The following is a 20,332-nucleotide window of genomic DNA, read 5'->3' as shown; positions in this document are numbered from 1 at the left end:
GTACTTATATGTATGTGTAAGTATACAGCCAAAACATGGTCAAGTAAAAGTAAAAAAGTTCACACACACACACACACACACACACACACACACACATATCTTTACCTATACGATGGCTATGAACATGAGCAGCTGCTTCATTCATATAAAATTCAGAATATTTCATTAAATTTGATTCTATTTTATACGTCAAGCAATTACAAAAATGAATACTTTTAACTTTCAGCATTACAGAAATTCAAGTCTAGATGTAGAACGTGACAGTGACTAAGCAAAGCCCCAGAGAGGACATGAGTTGAAGACCTTAAAAAAAGAGTCTCAAAAGGGACCAAATGCTTCTCTGGGTGACAGGATATAGTGGTATTGTTATTATCACATTGTATATAGAAAAGGCAAAGGGTTGAAAAGGTACAGAATGCTCGGTATAAGCATAGTGTGAATGAGAGTCTTGAGATAAGAAAAAATTCAGTGCAGCATGTTTTCACTGCAGTCTGAAAGTTTTTACTGTAGTGCAGGTCTCTTGGGTATTCAGGTGAGTTCCGATCATCCAATCTGAATCTATTGAAGTGCAAATAGCTCCAAGATGAGGAAGCAGGAGAAGCAGAGCAGGAGTGGAGTATTGAGATCAATCAAGTAGTTCTTGAGGTTTTGGAGGAACCAAGGCTTAAAAAGTGTGACAGGATTTTGACGCATCACAGAACAGGAGTACATGTTCAGCCCAACTGTCAGAGTTCACCCAGTTTACCTTACCTCTATATCCTTGAGCAAACATATCTGTATTTCTGTGTTAGCAAGGTATGAAGATATGAACAGTTATCAAGATAAATGTTTCAGCCTAAACATAAAGTCTGAGAGTTTGTTTTTAACATTTTGTACTAAGGCTTTATGGGAAAAAGTTTTGCATATATTTTCCATTAATCTTGCAAAACACCTGTCATGTACATATCAGTACTTTATAGGTGAAAAGTAATATGATGTTGTTTTGTTTTTGTCTTTAAGAATGAGGAAATTCCCCTTACTGGTTTCTCAGTAAAATGGCAGGCTGGGTTTTTTTAAACAGAGAGAGAAAGGGAGATGCTGGTGAGCAATATCACACTGTGTATTCAGTATCAGTATTCAATTATACAATTCTTGTAAATTCTGGATCAACTAGATTTTATTTACAAACTGAAAGGACCATCACAGTGTTATAAAACTTCCATCTAGATTCCATCGGATTTGTCTCTGCTTACTTATTTAATACTTACTGTGGGTAGAGAACAAAGTATTCTGATGTCATAGACAGGCAGGGAGATTCTGTGTTAATGTTATTAGGTTCTTAGCTGGAAATAGCAGAAATTAAAGGGTGCATTATTGTGCTGGACAGAAAACATCCTGGCTAATAAACACCCTACTTCACAACACACTAAGATATGCTAAGATAAAATTCAACATTCATTTAGAATTCAACAAAGGCTAATAACAGGTCATTTGCAACTTTAACCATTAAATCTTTAAAAAAAAATTAGCATTTTTTCTGTATGTAATTCTAATCTAAATGTAAGTATAAGCATAGCTTCTGAGCTAATACCTTGTCTTGGCCCTTGGAGGTTTGTTATTGTTATATTATATATACAGTTTCTCACAGAAGTGTGTACACCCCTCACATTTTTTGTAAATATTTTATTATATCTTTTCATGTGACAACACTGAAGAAATGACACTTTACTACAATGTAAAGTAGTGAGTGTAAAGCTTGTATAACAGTGTAAATTTGCTGTCCCCTCAAAATAACTAAACACACAGCCAATAATGTCTAAACCGCTGGGCACAAAATTGAGTACACCCCAAGTGAAAATGTCCAAATTGGGCCCAAAGTGTCAATGTTTTGTGTGGCCAACATTATTTTCCAGCACTACCTTAACCCTCTTGGGCATGGAGTTCACCAGAGCGTCACAGGTTGCCACTGGAGTCCTCTTCCACTCTTCCATGATGACATCACTGAGCTGGTGGATGTTAGAGACCTTGCGCTCCTCCACCTTCCATTTGAGGATACTATAAAGATGCTCAATAGGGTTTAGGTCTGGAGACATGCTTGGCCAGTCCATCACCTTTACTCTCAGCTTCTTTAGCATGGCAGTGGTCGTCTTGGAGGTGTGTTTGGGGTCGTTATCATGTTGGAATACTGCCTTTGGCACAGTCTCAGAAGGAAGGGGATAATGCTCTACTTCAGTATGTCACAGTACATGTTGCCATTCTTGGTCCCCTCAATGAACTGTAGCTCCCCAGTGCCGGCAGCACTCATGAAGCCCCAGACCATGACACTCCCACCACCATACACCATAAGACTGTAGGCAAGACACACTTGTCCTTGTACTCCTCACCTGGTTGCCGCCACACATGCTTGACACCATGGTCATACTTTGCATTGTATCAAAGTGTCATTTCTTCAGTGTTGTCACATGAAAAGATATAATAAAATATTTACAAAAATGTAAGGGGTGTACTCACTTCTGAGAGATACTGTATCTATAAGCATATAAGAGATATCAGAGGATAATGACCAGATTAGTTGCCAGGAAGGATATTTTAAGTCAAATTATCATTCTTCACAATCCTGGTGAGCAGAAAAGAACCCCAGAATCCACAAAACATTATACCTTGAGGTTGATGGGCTACAACAGCGGAAGACCACATTTGGTTCCACGCCTATCATGTGCACAGACTCATCTAAACTGGACAGTTGAAAATTATGAATAAAATCACATGGATTCTTTCCAGTCTTCAGTTGTCCAGATTTGATGACTCTGTGCTCACGATAGCCTGTTCTGTTCTTGAACATATAGAACAGAGAGATTTCTGTTCTTGGATGAACGGCGAGGAACCTAATGTTGCCTACAGTTGTAGCCCATCACTCCCAAGCTTTGATATGTTGAACAGTCTGAAATGCTTTTCTGCTCACCATGGTTGTAAAGAGTGATTATTTTATTTACTACAGACTTCCTGTCAGCTCAAATTATTCTGGTCATTTTCCTCTGATCTTTCTCATCAGCAAGGTGTTTCAGCCTGCAGAGCCTCTGCTCACAGAATGTGTTTTTGTTTTTTCCACCATTCTGTCTAAACTCCAGACAGTGTTGTGCATGAAAATCTCAGGATATGAGCAGTTTCTGAGATAAACAAACCCATCTGTCATCAACAACCATGCCACAGTTAAAGTTACAGAGATCACACCTTTTCTTTATTCTGGTGTTTGACGTGAAGATTAACTAACATTCCCGATGTGAATCTGCATGATTGTGGTACTGCCACATGATTAGCTGAATGTGTGGATGTACAGGTGTTCCTAATAAAGTAAACAGTAACTGTACAAAATAATGTAATACAGAATACACACAGAGATCAGAACAAAAATGTGAACCGATTTCACCAAAAAACCAGAGACGAATGGACAATTTGTCCATCACAGTAGCATGTTTGTCTAAGTTAAGTCATGTGTTAACCAATCAATTTAGTTATATCTCAAAAATAAAATTTCAAGCACATCTTACAGAAATTAGTGCAGCATATTCACTTCACTTCACTCAGTTAAGAAGTTTAAGTACTTAAGGTCGCGTTTGTTTTAATAAGCCTCGAATGTCGTATCTTTTTCTTCCGTCTATAGGCCCTGGTATATTATAGGAACACTGTTGTTCAACTAAGTTTAAAAAAAAAAGATTAATGTTTGTACTAAATCAGATTTTGTATACTTTTGCTAAACAGGATGTACTTTTTCCATTTTGTCACTTGCTTACTTGTGCCTGTTTGAATAAGTTTAACCCATTGGACATGCTACAGAGAAAAAGATTGGATCCAGATTCAAATAAACCCATTCACTCTTTCTTACAGTTCATGTACTTTTTTTTCGGTTTATTTATTTTCATGGCTTTCAAATGTACACTCTGTGATGCATTCACTCTTAAGTGCTTTTGTCAACATTGTTAGAGCAATTTCACAAAGCCTTACAATCAGCAGAGAAGCCACTAGAGATCAGAAGACGAATCAGAAGGAAAAAAATTAGTTCTAATTTCATTACATAACATCAAGATTCAAATGTAAGTATTGATCTTTTGGGGAGAAAAAAATATATTTATTTCTCAATATATACACCTGCACTAAGTCAAGAAGAGAATAAGACCCTGATGCATGATGACCGTTAAGACACAGGCAGCTATGACAAGATAAACCCTAAAATCAGATGACGAGCTTAGTCACAAGTGAGGCAAATATATATTAATCTCCATCAGTGCTTTAATGGGATTGCAAACGTCGAATGTGAGTAGAACAAGTTTCACACTCATGCATCCTTTCTTTTAATGATCAGTGGGCCCACGTTGTCCCCCGTCTCCTGATTGTGTTTTGCATGAGCACCATCACAGTATGGAAACTGAAAGACAACAACAACAAAAAAAATGTTCTGAGTTTTGTTTAGTTTTGTCAGATATTACATATGAGGTATTTGAATTAGTGAGACCACATGTGACATTCAGACATTCAACCACCAAGGAATAAGAAAGGATACATAACACTGAGGCTTGATAAGAAGAGGGTATAATGAGGATGGGTTATAAAGCCTATTAAATATGTATCCTTTACATACTGTCCCTTCTGAAAGTATCAGGTTAAAAGTTAAATATATATGAGATGAAAGCATCTGATATTTGCATCTAAATGTGTTAAACAACTCAAAACAAGGCACTTTTCTTGGCAGAGCGCCCGACTGTTGCTGAGGAAAAAGTATTGGAAGATGATTTTAATGAAAATAACACTTAATATTTAGTTGTATACATCTTTGCATCAAACTGTATTAATCGAGTGACCCAGTGACATCATTACAGTGTTTCACTCTTTTGTGATGCTTTTCTAGACTTGTAATAAAACTTATTTTCTACTAGTTATTCATTTTGTTGGGTTTCTTCCATGAGACCTTGAGACTTGGCCAGTCTTCCACTATTCCCCTCTTATATAGTTCCTTGCTGTGTTGTCAGTGCATGTTGTAGATACTCCTAATTAAATTGAATGTATTTCTTTGTAAATTAGCAGACAGAATGTTTTGTATTCATTTAGTTAACAACCGTCATAAGTTACATCATCAGTACAGATTAGTGAGGTTGTTCCAGAAGCAGTCATGCAAGCTTAAGCCATAACACTAACTCCACTGTGCTTAACCAATGAGCTTGTATGTTTTAGATCATGACAAAGATATTATCTTTCACCACACTTTGGCCTGTCATGTCATATTGATGGAGATTAATCTTGGTGCCAGAATTTTTGCTTCTATATTTCTGCTGTCAAAGTCTTCTTGGCACAGTGGAATGCAATTCATTCGCACTTGTCCAATGGAGGTTGATCGATAATAGTTTGGGGTTTTTCTGCTGTTCCTATCCCTGTCCAACTTGTTCCATGTCTGGTTGTTAGTACCCCAGTGGTTTCTTTCATTTTCGCGATATTCCATACAATTGTACCGTCTACACTCAACGTTTGCGCAATGGCTCTGATCGAATTTCCATCTTTTCTCGGCTTCAATATGTCTTGCTTTTCTCAAGACCATAAACAGCTCTCTTTTCCTAATGTAGTTTTATTCTTTTTAACAACAAATGCGATCTTCAGAGGTGAAACCCAGGACTCAAACCAAAGGTAGACATTTGGAGCTTTTAACAAGACACGCCTGGCAAATCATGTAAGTCGCTTGTTCCAATATTTCTGATCACATGAAAATCAGGTGAGTTCTCAAACAAAAGGTGGCATGCTCATGTTGCTGAACACCAGGAAGTTAATTCTATAATTCTGATCATTTCATATTCATCTTTTGTTCAAAAACACAAGAACGCCTTCAGTATGTTCACTATCAAGGAACTCATCACGCAGGGATGTTTATTGTTTTGATTTGTTTGTTCGTTGGTGTCTTTGGCACTTTTCTCGTGATTTTATACGGCAAGTGTTGAACGGTGAGTAGAAAGCCATATTTTAGCACAATCCAGATATTTGTCAGTTTATTTATTTACCTTCTTAGATCTCCAACATCTACAGTACACAGCCTTATCCCCCAGATCCTCAATATCGAAAGCATGCACCACTTTGGGGTTGTCTTTCTGAAGGTCCAGGTTCACTTTTGGCTTCGTGCATTTGGATTTGGAAAACAGTGTTTTGTGGATCAGGAACCCGATGGCCATGGCTCCAGCAGTGACAGACAGAGCTGTTATCACTTCACCTGTTAAACAATAACAACACAGTCAGGGGTTTCTTCAGGTCTCTGTTATGTAAACATGAATATGCAGCTTTAACCTTTCAGAAACAACCTTCTGCTTCACTGCTGACATTCAAATGTATAGATTTTAAAACGAAAGTAAAAAAAAATTGCTTGACATAATAGCTAAGGTCAACTAACCCATGCTAACTCGACACGACATTTCTTTAGTAATATTGCTGATTGTTACAGACAGAACAAGTTGTGTACACGAGGCACATTGACACAGTATAGGAGACAGACACGAGCTCTATAGGAGCTACATTCAACATGACAAGCTCAGATAGTTAACACTTATAGGTCATTAACAAGCTACATGTATTACTATATTATTTAAACATATATGGCCGTGTATTACGCAAACATTACCTTTAGACAAAGTTGGTGAGCTACTCATGACTATGGCGAGAAATCAAGCACCCCAAGAAACTGCAAACTGTCCTTTTCCAAAGACTAATAATGGCCCATAATTTAAAGCTCCTTCAAACTGTGGGTGGATCGTTCAAGCGAATCAACTCTGCAACCAAATGCGCATACACCCAAGAGCAGCAGATGAATTGACGTCACCCAGCCCACTTTATTTTTTAAATAATTCAATTCAATTCAAGTTTATTTGTATAGCCACTTTTTACAATCGACATTGTTTCAAAGCAGCTTTACAGAACATAAACATAGAACAAAAGGTTTATATAAAGAATAATATAAAGATTAATATGATACAAAATTCAAGATTAATATTAGATATATTTAGTTCACAATGTGCTTGTATTTATCCCCAATGAGCAAAAATAAATCCTCACTAGAAAGTCAAAGTGAAGTCTATGCAACAGAAGCAAATAATAAATAATAACAGATAATTTTATAATAATTTGCTTTTAGAAAAGAATTTGATTATTCTGCCAGTGATAGTTAGATCGATATAAATAAATACATCCTCAAATTCAAACACGTATTAAAAACTGAGCATGATAAAGGCGATAATATATCAATGTTAAAACAAACCAATATATGAGGAAATAAAAAGACAAACGTTTAAAGAAAGTGACTCTTATTTTGAATCCTGCATTCATTTCACGTGTGCGACCCGGAAGCAAAGTCAGTGCCCAAAAGTATGTTTTCACTCATTGTAACCGCTGTTCTAGTTTATGAAGCGGTTATAATATCTTGATATGATTTGTAAGTATGTATTAATATTATTTGTGGTATTTTATAAACTGTGTACATGTTACTGATGTCTCGATGCAGCAGTTTTAGGGTGATGTCAGTGAGATGGCTTATTATCTGCTTCTATAGAGTGATGGTGATGTTAGCTTCAGTCATTCAGATGCATTTCACATGTCATTTTCTCTAAAATCTCTATTTTTCAACATCAAGCCTGTGATACATGATCAGAATCCGAATCAGAATCAGGTTTATCAGCAGGTACTGTAGGGTTTACATGTGCAGGGATTTGCCTTGGTGTGTTGGTGCATAATAATAATAATAATAATAGAGAAGAAGCCTAAATTTAGACCTATTTCTGTCCCCACTCTTGAATGCAGCTTCCTTCTCCTGCATTATCTGTCTGATTCTGGCTGAAAACCAGGGTTTGTCATTGTTGTAACTTTCCCTGGTGTGTGATGGTACACAGCTATACTCACAGAAATTTATATATGATGTTACTGTCTCTGCTTAATCATCAACCAGGTGGTAGTCCTGAATATATCCCAGTCAAAGCAGGCCTGAAGATCCTCCTCTGCCTTTGGAGAGCTTAAAACTTTTGCCTAATGCAGGAATCAAATGGACCGCGATGTGTCGTCCTAGTGCAGCTCATTGGACAGCGTGATATGCACTGTTTACTGTAATGTTACAGTGATCCAGAATGTTGTTTTCTGTAGTCGGTCATTTAATAGATTGTCTGTATTTGGAGAGTTCCCGCCTGAGGTTAACTTCGTTAAAGTCACCCAGGACAATAACAAATGAGTCCAACAATGTGCATTATCTGCTCATACACAGTATCTGATCAGCAAGTCACCGCTGGGCCTCCTGGCTTGTGGTGGAATGTAAACACCGACCAGTGTAAATGAAGCAAACTCATGTGGGGAGTAGAAAGGTTTGCAGTTTATGAAAAATGACTCAAGATCAGAAGAACATTATTAGTGAGTCTTAGCACCAGCCATTATTTGTGGAAAAACAAATTCCTCCACCTTTCTTCTTGTCAGAGAGTTCCGTGTGGCGATCTGCTCTGAAGAGTTGGAATCCTGCTGGCTGCTGAGTCTGGAATTAGTCCACACAGTCATGTTTCCGTGAAGCACAAGATGGAAGATAAAAAATTTCTTTATTTTTCCCCACCATTAGCTGAAGTTCCAATTTGTTGCGCAGGGAAAACACATTGGAGAGAAATATACCCGGTAGTGGTGTGCGATGGCTGTAGATGCACAAGTTCACCGGCACGCTTCCCACTCCTCTAGTGTTTCACTGTGTGCACACAGCCTAAAGCACCTTTGACTAGAATGTCCAAAAAATGTCTAGATGTGCCAATAAAAGTTAGAAATAAATCCGTAGAGACTGTTTTATAAGCTCTTCTCTGGTGAATGAGTTCCCGGTGTCAACACAATAAACTGTTTTAAAAGACAAAACAAAACAAAGCACACCAACACACCAAGGCAACCATTCGCACCGCCATCAGACTTCTTAGAGGTAGGACTTGAGAGAGCTCTTATGTGTTATATGGAATATTAGCTCTGCCAAAAAAAAAGAAAAATACCACAGACACGGGCAACCTGACTTAATATTTTCACTCATAAGAGTTGTCACTCACTCATGTCTCCCTCTTTTGCTTGTTGAAAGGACATGAGTGGAAGAAGAAGAGCAAAACCCAACAGGGGTGGAGGACGCTTTAATAAGGGTGGTGGTGGTGGAAGAGGAGGAGGAGGTGGAAGAGGAGGAGGAGGTGGAGGAGGAGGAAGGAAAGCATTCAGTGGCTTGGATGACGATGATGATTTTACTCTGGATTTTGGACCAAGTCGTGCCATCAAACCTCCCTCTAAAGGAAGAGGACGAGTGGCTTTTACTAGTAGAGGCCGTGGGTACAGTAGAGGAAACGGACGGGGCAGCTCTCAGGGCTTTCCCAGAGATGGCTCGAGACAGGGCGAGGAAAGAAGAGATCAGGGAAGACCTGAAAGGTTCAAGCAGCCCCTACAGAAGATACATATGACATCAGAAAACCGGCTACAAGTAAAGGAATTACTGAAAGAACTTCAGAGTCAGGAATATAATACTCCAAACAGGTTTGTGGCTATATGGAGAGTTTGTGTCTATCAAATGTTAATTTAATGGTCTTAACTAAATTCCATGTGGATTTCAAATCTAAATAATAACATATATATATATTTGCAAAGTCTATTGTTTGAATTTACATTACACAGAGGCTTTTTTTTATGTTTTTGTTTTTTAACTCAGTGGCTCAGACTATGAGGGAGAGGAAGAGGAGGAGGAAGAGTATGATGAGTTGGACCATCGTGAGGAAGGTCAGTTCTGGCTCACTCAGGAGGATGGTGTCGGGAACGCAGAAGAAGGTGTCTGTGAAGAAGACAGTGAGGAAGAAACAACTGCCAAACCAGAACCTGTTGTTTCTCTCTTTGCTTTAGGCACACTCTGCAGGTAAACATTGTCACTGGGCTTTCATTTGGGAAGAGTTTCTCAGTGTAGTTAAACATATTAAGATGTTTTTGCCATAATCATTATATTAACCATATAGGATTTGTAACATAATGAGCCCTGAATTTAACCTGCAGTTAAACAAAATCTTATCTAATCTGTGCTATTCTTAAAGGGACTTTGTCTCGTTTTTGCTTTAACATGCCGGACAGAACGACTTCTACTGTAACAGAATGACAATAATTGTGTAAAACTGAAACTGTAAAAACTTTTCATGCGTTTATTCACCTCAAAATTGTCTGACATTTTCTCAAAGAAAATACACAGCATCAGTTTCCAAAAGTACTCCGTATAATGTCATGTTTTAACAACTATCACGTACCGATCACACGTTCCAAAACATATTCCAGGACAAACTGCAATGAATAAATAGATTAGTTTTAGTATTATATCTGAAAGCTTTTAGAGTGTGAGGAGATGAACAGCTCTAAGCAGAATTTCCAAACTGCTAATGCCTGTAATTATGCTATTATCATATGCCAAGTTAATACGAATTATGTTAGTGTTTATCCCATTCATTTATTTCTTGGGTGCTAACAATGGTTTTACGTTTGCTTGTGTTAGATATGGCTTTGACCGTGAACGCAGCAGGCGAGCTCTGGAAGCAGCAGAGAAAGTTGGGAAAGGGGAAGTCGGCACAACACTGGAGTTCCTTCTCTCTCAGATATTCACTGAAGGTTTTGGGTCGACTTCTCTTGATGTTCAGGTGCCTGATCCTCCACCGTATGAGGAATGCATGGCTCTGCGTCAGGAGGAGGCTGTTGCTTTAACTGCCATCTATGGAGAGCGTTTCTGCGAGAGAATCAGTGACCGCGTCTGGACCATCCGACTGGATCTGTTGTGGATGACAGAGGGCCGTAGTAAGACCTCAGAGCTGAGTAAGCAAGGCCAAGTGAGAGGCGTTTCATCAAAGCAGGTGTGTAAATTCTACTTAAAGGGAGCTGGATGTAAGTTTGGGAAGCATTGCCACTTCAAACACCAAAGACCAACTGAGTCAAGCCATCACAGAGACACATGTGGGCCCAGCCAGCCTGGTTTTAGCAGTACTGACTGCCCTGTTTACCAACTGGAGGTCCGCTTTCCTCAGGGAAGCCGCTATCCCTTTCAGCCACCATTAGCTGCCTTCAGTACAACGGATGAAGCGATCTCTGGAGCAGGACGCCTTAATGTGACTGAATATCTCTTTGGCCAAGCCCTTTCAGCGGCAAGAGAGGGCGAACCTGTGGTCTACACACTCATCTCTTGTCTTGAGGACGATGGACAAATCAGAGATCTCCTTTCAGCTTCACATCACAAATATAGTGCTCCACCCCCTGTGTTAGCCCCACCCACTATTACTGCACCAAGAATTCGTAGCACCAAGAACAGCTCAGCCTACAGTACACCAAGCAGTACATCAGGTTCTTCTTCACGATGTTTTAACGCAGCACAGAACACCAACCTCACAGTCCTGCATAAAGACGGTAAATTATCTGCTGTTTTCTGCCATTATATTTAGGTTGTCTGAAATGAAAATGAAACATTACCTGAGAGATCATATGTCTGTAATAGAAACTTCCACTTTATTCACCTTTCCTGGTGCCTAAAGAACACAAAAGAACTAATCCATTATAAAAAAAACCTATTACTTAAATCCAGTGAAATTCTTACTGAATAATAAAAAATGTACTACAGCAGAACTGCGACTAAATAACATATCAGTCTATACAGATGTGCTAGATCTTGTTATCTATAAGGTGTTTAGGTGAGAGTTGATTATTTGCAACTCCATGGAATATTACTGCGTTTTATGACTAAATAAATACGGTTAATCGTAGTTCGTAGATGAAACCGTTTGACTGAGAATAACAATTGAATTGTTATTTTGCAGAAATGTCAAGAATCTAATTGAGAATGTTGCAGAATCTAATTGAGACTAAATTGCATATTTATATTTAAATAAAAAACATACATGTGGAAATTAAAATTAACTACAATCACCTGAACTGATCACAATCTCTCTCACTCACTCACTACCGCTTATCCGAACTACCTCGGGTCACGGGGAGCCTGTGCCTATCTCAGGCATCATCGGGCATCAAGGCAGGATACACCCTGGACGGAGTGCCAACCCAACGCAGGGCACACACACACACACACTCTCATTCATTCACGCAACCACACACTTAAAGGTATTTTAATTACAATTTTCCAGAGATGCCAATCAACCTACCATGCATGTCTTTGGACTGGGGGAGGAAATCGGAGTACCCGGAGGAAACCCCCGAGGCACGGGGAGAACATGCAAACTCCACACACACAAGGCGGAGGAGGGAATCGAACCCCGACCCTGGAGGTGTGAGGCGAACGTGCTAACCACTAAGCCACCGTGCCCCCCCCCAAACCCCCCCACCCGATCATAATTTTTTTTTTGTAAAATTACCTTTACACAGTTATGTAATAACTCCATGACAAGCATAACTCCATGATTGAAGACAAACTTTATACAGTCGTGTGCCAAACAATTGCTTGTATATCATTTTTGATTAGATCCTGTTTCATCTGCAGGATTTTTGAAGACCGCATACCGTCAGTAGTGTTGAGGTCAGGGCTCTGGGCAAAGCACTCGAGTTCTTATATTACTAACCCCAGCACACTGTGCTTTGTGCACAGTTGCATTGTCAAGCTGAAACAGGTTCAGCCTTCTTAGTTCCAGTAAAGGGAAATTATAAAGCGACATTCTATACATTCTAGACATTCTATACAGTTGTGTGATTTCAACTTAGTAAATAGTTTGGGGAAGACTTACATATGGGTGTCCATATCATTTATGGTCCTACAGTATACATAGTGGACATTAGGTGTGGTTTTAATAATCTTTGGAATTTTTGGATTATCTGATGACATGCAGTTACAGAATAGTGCTATGAAGGTATTTTATTTTGTCTGAACAGAGGTTTTGTGGCTAGTGGACATGGGTGTCTGCCTGTATCTTTGCAACATGTCGTATTAACGAAGCACATATCAAAGCTATTGCCCTGCGATGGGTTGGCACTCCGTCCAGGGTGTATCCTGCCTTGATGCCCGATGACGCCTGAGATACGCACAGGCTCCCCGTGACTCGAGGTAGTTCGGATAAACGGTAGAAAATGAGATGAGATGAGATATCAAAGCTATTATAATTATAGCTATCAATTAAAAACTACTGCCTTCTAAGACACTGACTCATGGAGCAGCAATATTTAAAAACAGCTGCTTTCTACTTCAGACTTCAGACGACTTTTACTGTAATGTTTGGTCTTATTTTTAGTGTAGAGACGGTTGTGTAAATATATCTACAATGCTGCAGTGTTTGTTGGATGGACTATATGTACATAGTATCTGTCTTATTTGTGTTACTACAGGTGATAATCACAACACAGAAGATATCGAAGATGAGCAGGATGAGGAAGATGCTGAAGAAAGCATTCCCATCGAGAATGAGAGCTATGTGAACTTTAGAAAGAGGATGGAGAAAAAAACGGAGCTAAGGGCTGAAGAGGTGCTGCAAGAGAACAAGAAGCTCTGTAGAGAGTTCAGGAAAAAAACGGTAACAGCTTTTACACACTTCACATGCAGGCAGGAAAATTTTATATTTAAAATAACAAATAAATAAATAATAATACATATTAAATCCTATGTCTCTGCCAGTCTTCCAGGCGCTATGCATCAATGCAGGAACACAGGGTAAAGCTGCCTGTTTGGGACAAAAAACAGAACATTCTAGATGCTCTGGAGAAGAACCAAGTTCTGGTGATCAGTGGGATGACTGGGTATGTTGTAAACTATGACATGTTGTGCTATAGATTGTGTTGGAGTGTTAGAAAGGCTTTTTATGGTGAGTTGTGTGTTTAATATCAGGTGTGGTAAGACCACTCAGATCCCTCAGTTTATCCTGGATGCCTCTCTGTGTGGAGGAGCAGAAAATTTAGCCAGCATTATATGCACTCAGCCTCGCCGGATCTCTGCAATCGCCGTTGCAACCAGGGTTGCTCAGGAACGGGCCGAGACTCTCGGCCACTCTACTGGATACCAAATCCGTCTGGAGACCGTCAGAGTAACTATCTCTCTCTCTGTCTATCTTACACACACACTCAAACACACAAGTACATACCTAGTATTTTTAGTATCACATTTTAGGTATTGAAAATATGTGCCATTTAATACGTTAAAAAAACAATTATGCAGGGTTGCCAGGGTTGCATATTTTACATAATTAGGTTAGTTTTTGAACCAGGTGGTGAAGAGAACAAGTATACAGGTCGTGTTTTGGGGGATAAATAAAGTTGTCTGCACCAACAACAATCGTATTATAAATCAAATAATCATAATTTCAGTATATTGCCGATATAAGCAAACATTGGCTATGGCAAATAAAGGGAGAATGAAAGTGCAGTTAGCGTATCTACTATGTTCAGAAGCATTTCAGTTGCAAAATATATTACAAAAAGATTGTTTCCCAAGAAGAGATATTAGAAAAAGAGGACAAATGTGTCTTCCTTTCCCAATTCCCAAACTTATGTTATTATTAGCTTGTTGTTTGTTTTTTGCATTATGTTGGATTGAAATTTAGACAAAACTGGCCACCTTATGTGTATTCATGTGTGTCCAGTCCTCCTGCACTAGGCTGCTCTTCTGCACTACTGGTGTCTTGTTGCGCAGATTAGAGGGAGACGCTCAGCTCAGCGGAGTTACACATGTCATAGTGGATGAGGTTCACGAACGCACAGAGGAAAGGTGAGAGAAACCGTGCTTATAATCTCACACACTAACGTGCCAACATAATGAGCACCTTGTGAGATCTGCATCACTTCCTGCTTCCCAGTGACTTCCTGTTGCTGGTTCTGAAGGATCTTATGCTGCAAAGGTCTGACCTGAAGATCATCCTGATGAGTGCTACTCTCAACGCTGATCTTTTCTCCCAGTATTTCCACAATTGCCCCACCATCCACATACCAGGCAACTCCTTTATGTACATTCATACCTTGCATTCAAAAATTAATTTCATTTATACTAATATCGCTATTTACCTTCAGGACGGACATTCCCAGTGGAACAATTTTTCCTTGAAGATGCTATTGCAATGACCAGGTAATTAAAAACATTCATTTTTATCGCTTTCAAACTTTTCATGCAAATTGAAATCGATTTCATATTGTAGAAGACAAACAGTTGAATAAAGTACAGTTATCTTCTCAAATTAAAATAAAAAAGCAATTCATTTTAATATCAGAATGGTATATGTATTTTAATCAACATAAACTTCTTAAATACTGGAAATAAAGTTGAGATATAAAAATCTAACCTGTGTATCTCAACTTTATTTCCAGTATTTTCACATATTCAGGTTTTAGATCGTAATTGTCTACTGACAGTTAAATCCTAAATAAAATGGTAAGCTAATGACAAGTAAGAATATGAGCTGGATTTTCAAACATTTAACATCTAACACCGATGTGCCACCTGTTACGTGAATGTGTGTATCAGGTATGTGATAGAAGACCGTAGCCCATATCGGCGCATGGCAAAGCAGAATGGCCCACCCAGTCAAAGAGCTGGGAAAGCACATCCTGGGGTGATGAACATGGATGATGATGAGGATGGCTGGTCATTTACATCCTTTGTAAACAAAAATACGGTCAAAGACTCCATCCCTGACCAGCAGCTCAATGTACACGAGCTCACACTCCGATATCCGAGTAAGGAGATGTACAACTGCACTGATTCAGTTCTTTGGAATACATTTCTGTATTACTTAGAAGCAGTGACCGCAGACAGTGGCTGATCATTTTAGTCATGTTATATGTGTCACTGAGGTCCAAAAGTAACGCTTATTTGTATCCAATAGCAAACATTTTTTTTCTAGTTGACTAATGGTTTGTTATACTATATATGACTCTTTACTCAAGCTTGCTCAAAAACGGTGGTGAAAACACTGGCTGCCATGGACCTGGATAAAATCAACATGGACCTTGTGGAGAGTCTGTTAGAGTGGATTGTAACTAGAGACCACAGTTATCCTCCAGGTATTTTAGTCTTTTATGCATTTTATTTGTTGTAGGAGTACCAGGATCTGACAAATCAGTTCTGGAGGCAGATTGCAAAAACTGATTAAGTTCTTCAGCTTTTTTTCTTGTGTGTATGTGTAGGTGCTGTTCTGGTCTTTATGCCTGGATTAGCTGAAATAAAGCAGTTATATGAGCAGCTGCAAGCCAATAGGATGTTTAACAACAGAAGAACTAAGAAGTATATATACATACAGATGTTTTTTTGTTTTTTTAGTTGAATATTCTGTAATTTGATAATCTGGAAAATTTTGTATAATGTTCATAGGTGTGTGGTGTACCCACTTCATTCCTCTCTGTCCAATGAGGAGCAGCAGGCAGTGTTTACACGGCCACCAGAGGGTGTGATCAAAATCATCATCTCTACTAATATAGCAGAGACGTCATTGACCATCGATGATGTAGTGTATGTCATTGACTCTGGCAGAATGAAAGAGAAGAGGTAAGAGTTTGGAGATGCTACAGGTCTTTGGACTTCCAGGAATGGAGTTTAGCATCTATGTGCAAGACAATTCATGATTTGTATTGTACTATAATCACACATTGTTATTTAAATGGTCTATGTATGTTCAGATACGATGCCAGTCGCAGTATGGAGAGTTTGGAGGATGTGTGGGAGTCTCGTGCTAACGCTTTGCAGAGGAGAGGCCGAGCCGGCCGTGTGGCCTCTGGAGTCTGCTTCCATCTGTTCACTAGCCACCGCTTCACGCACCACCTGAGCCAGCAGCAGCTACCTGAGATCCAGAGAGTGCCACTGGAGCAGCTCTGCCTCAGGTATGTGGTCAGATTAAATTGCACATTATCCCCTGTGAATTCACTACTAGGCAGCCATGCTCCAGCCAACACAATCTATCGAAAATGATATGCTACAACCAACAGACACAATATGCAAAAATACAAAGATGTACAGGGGAGAAAACACAAGAAGCTATGCTGTTATGGGACAATAACGAATAATGGGGTGATGATTCAGAACATTATTATCCCCAATCATTTTTAATAACAGCACAAGTGTCTTATTAGTCTTATACTACAGCAATTTGCACATATTACAACTTTTATTTATTGAACAAAAAAATTCATCCATTTATGATCCATATATACTGAATATCCTGTTGTCATTTACATTCATAGCTGCTATAAACAGTCATTCCCTCTTCACTAGCCTCTTTTTTCTCTTGAAATCAAGACAAAAATGAGATAAAAATAGGACAAAAATGGGACAAAAAGACAAAAATGTGAGGAACAGGTTTACCTCTGAATGTTAGAACACCTTGACACTAGCGACTCCTCTCATGACTGCTAAAACATGGTTTCCTTACAGAAAACTTTACATTGTTAAATTCACCTGATGGCAGCTTCTCAATAGCAGAGTAGAATGGTTGAGTAAAGTCATTGTAAATCTGAATAGCCTAATTATTTTTATTTTATTACTTTAATAGCCTATTAATTTTAATTTTATTACCATTATTTTTATTATTCAATCTTGTTATGAGGTTACAGACTGTGTTGAATTAAGCTTGTTGTCCCCACATAAGGGTGGTTTTCCTCCATGTTCTCCAGTTTCCTCCCACCTACAAAAAACATGCTTTGCTGATGTCCTGAGAAATTCACCCAACAGTCTTTTTCAGCAGTCAGAGTTTATCACAGACACAGAGTCATGCCCGGGAAAGACCAGATGATTCGTTTTCTAACCTTGAATTGCCCAGTTTTGGTGAATCTGCGCCCACAATAGCCTCAAATTCTTGTTCTTGAGCAAGATGAGTTTTCTAAAAATACTCCTACCAGCCTGTCTGGTACAACCAAGCCACAGATACAGTAATATAGACAACATGTTTTCTTCATTCTGGTGCATTGTGCTGCTGTTACATGATTGACAGGATACTCCATAACTGAATAGGTGTACAGGTTTTTCTATTAAAGTGGATTTTGAATGTATAGTAGTTACTGAAAATAAATGAAGTATGAATGTGTAAATATGTTTAATACATACATCAGCCTCTGTTCTCTTCTGTTTTAGGATTAAAGTGTTGGAGATGTTCTCCAAGTCTCCCCTGCACTCTGTGTTTTCACGACTCGTAGAACCTCCAGCACAGGACAGTCTGGAGGCAGCTAAGCAAAGACTCTGTGCTCTTGGTGCACTTACTGAAGCCGAATGTCTCACTCCTCTTGGTTGGCATCTCGCCTGCCTTCCAGTGGATGTGCGCATTGGAAAGTTGATGCTCCTGGGTGCCATCTTCCGCTGTCTGGACCCAGCCCTCACCATCGCTGCTAGCTTGGCCTTCAAGAGCCCATTCGTAAGCGAGGATTAGATTGTTCTCTGATTGCAGTTCTGTGGTCCTTTTCTTTTCTTACTTCATTTGTCTACATGATCTCTTTCTCAGGTCTCTCCATGGGATAAACGAGAAGAGGCTAAGGAGAGGAAACTCAGTTTTTCTCTCACCAACAGTGACCATCTTGCTCTGATACAGGCATATAAGGTTATTGTGATTCCTGTGAAAAATGTTTTAGAATAAATAATTCAGCAAATTGTGTACGTATACATTTTATGTAATTGTTTGTGTGTGATAGGGTTGGTGTACTGCCGCACAGAATGGTTCACAAGCTGGCTATTGTTACTGCAGAGAGAATTTCCTGTCTATTCGGGGACTACAGGCGAGTGTCCAACAGATGGCTGAATCATTTCAAATTTATTTAGTAGTATTGCTCTATAAGAAGGATGATTGCAAATGCATTTGTCTTATAGGAAATAGCATCTATGAAGAGGCAGTTTGCAGAGCTCCTCTCTGATATTGGCTTTGTTAAGGAGGGAATGAAGGTCAGAAACATAGAGAGGATGAGCTCTAAGGGAACAGATGGTGTGCTGGAGGCTACAGGCTATGAGGTAATACTTTTTACATGCTAATTAAGATATCCTTTTTGAAAGGTGCTTGAGATACAGTACAGTGCTCTAAAAATGTTTAAAAGTTTAAAACATACTTTTGTCTGTGTCTTTTTGTGTCTGTCTTTAAAAAAAGGCCAATTTAAACTCTGATAACACAAAGCTGATGTCAGCAATGTTGTGTGCAGCCCTCTACCCCAATGTTGTCCAGGTCAGTATCATTTTTTTCTTCATTTTTTTAATGATCAGGATTGTTTCTGCATTTTCCCATGAAATGTGCATGTGTGTCTGGCAGGTTCGAGCTCCACAGGGGAAGTATAAGCTGACAAGCAAAGGGGCTGTGAAGATGCAGCCTAAAGCTGAGGAACTCCGCTTCCTCACTAAAAATGATGGGGCAGTTCACATCCATCCTTCGTCTGTAAACTTCATGGTAACACGCCATGTTTGGTTCTGTTACAGATTATTTCCTATATTTTAAGGCTGGCTTCACTCACTGTTTTTCTTCTGTACAGGTGCGTCATTATGACAGTCCGTACCTGGTCTACCATGAAAAAGTGAAGACTAGCCGTGTGTTTATCCGGGACTGCAGTATGGTCTCTGTGTATCCCATGGTGCTGTTCGGTGGGGGGCAGGTCAATGTGGAGCTAAAACATGGCGAGTTCATCATCTCTCTGGATGACGGCTGGATTCAATTCACTGCTGCCTCACATGAAGTAAGAGGGCTCACTGTCTTTGTATTACATAAAATACCTACATTAAATTCACTTCATTCACAGACACAATGTAAAGAAAATACTGGTATTTATAATCAGGATTCGGTGTACCGAAGTAATTTTTTGTTTAATATTAAAGGGTTTTTTGTTTGTTTTGCCCTTTTTTTTATGTACGTAGGTTGCTGAGCTGGTGAAGGAGCTGCGTTGGGAGCTTGACCAGCTTCTGGAAGAGAAAATCAAGAATCCCAGCATGGACCTGATCACCTGCCCACGAGGCTCCCGCATCATACACACCATAGTATCTCTTATCTCAACACAGTGACACACACAAGTGTCTTACACAAATTTCTCACATCTGCCTGCATTGCATGCAAAGTCATTAAACATCCATCATTACCACCAAAAATGCCTTTTGTACAACACAGCATTATTTTTATATTTAAACTGGATAACACAGTGTCTCCCCTTATGACACATGTACTGTAGTTTTGGTTTGAGTCTATATTGGATGCAAAAAAAAAGTGGTTAGAAAGGTGAAAATAAGCATGTTCATTAGCATGAACACTGCTGTTGATCTTTAGATATTTTCTTATTGTTTGCCTTATCAATCAGGTTATACGATGAATTAAATACTCACCTGTCAGAATGTCTTAAAATGTTTATTATTTTTATTATTGTTTATGATGATGATTTG

At 39.1% G+C, this 20,332-nt stretch overlaps 2 protein-coding genes across 2 annotated transcripts; one reads left to right on the top strand and one right to left on the bottom strand.

Annotated features, from left to right (window-relative positions):
- Positions 1 to 3,854: 3,854 nt before the first annotated feature.
- On the bottom strand, positions 3,855 to 6,789 carry cisd1 (CDGSH iron sulfur domain 1). The gene is made up of 3 exons (XM_060872442.1): positions 6,632 to 6,789; positions 6,021 to 6,226; positions 3,855 to 4,402 (listed from the first exon to the last, which is right to left on the bottom strand). The coding sequence occupies exons 1-3, from the start codon at positions 6,657 to 6,659 to the stop codon at positions 4,313 to 4,315; spliced, it is 324 nt and encodes a 107-aa protein (XP_060728425.1). The 5' UTR covers positions 6,660 to 6,789; the 3' UTR covers positions 3,855 to 4,312.
- Positions 6,790 to 7,326: 537 nt separating this feature from the next.
- On the top strand, positions 7,327 to 20,202 carry dhx57 (DEAH (Asp-Glu-Ala-Asp/His) box polypeptide 57). The gene is made up of 23 exons (XM_060872439.1): positions 7,327 to 7,438; positions 9,092 to 9,531; positions 9,704 to 9,904; positions 10,526 to 11,424; positions 13,345 to 13,529; positions 13,631 to 13,752; positions 13,841 to 14,036; positions 14,592 to 14,716; positions 14,805 to 14,938; positions 15,016 to 15,070; positions 15,467 to 15,678; positions 15,889 to 16,005; positions 16,129 to 16,225; positions 16,313 to 16,486; positions 16,618 to 16,818; positions 18,065 to 18,341; positions 18,429 to 18,524; positions 18,616 to 18,699; positions 18,791 to 18,928; positions 19,062 to 19,136; positions 19,221 to 19,355; positions 19,438 to 19,638; positions 19,817 to 20,202. The coding sequence occupies exons 2-23, from the start codon at positions 9,095 to 9,097 to the stop codon at positions 19,958 to 19,960; spliced, it is 4,305 nt and encodes a 1,434-aa protein (XP_060728422.1). The 5' UTR covers positions 7,327 to 7,438; positions 9,092 to 9,094; the 3' UTR covers positions 19,961 to 20,202.
- The last annotated feature ends 130 nt before the right edge of the window (positions 20,203 to 20,332 follow it).

The sequence above is a fragment of the Tachysurus vachellii genome, chromosome 6 (assembly GCF_030014155.1).
Source record: "Tachysurus vachellii isolate PV-2020 chromosome 6, HZAU_Pvac_v1, whole genome shotgun sequence".
NCBI classification, from domain to species: domain Eukaryota; kingdom Metazoa; phylum Chordata; class Actinopteri; order Siluriformes; family Bagridae; genus Tachysurus; species Tachysurus vachellii.
The sequence above is the reverse complement of the archived record's forward strand: the minus strand, read 5'-3'. Positions and strand labels throughout refer to the sequence as shown.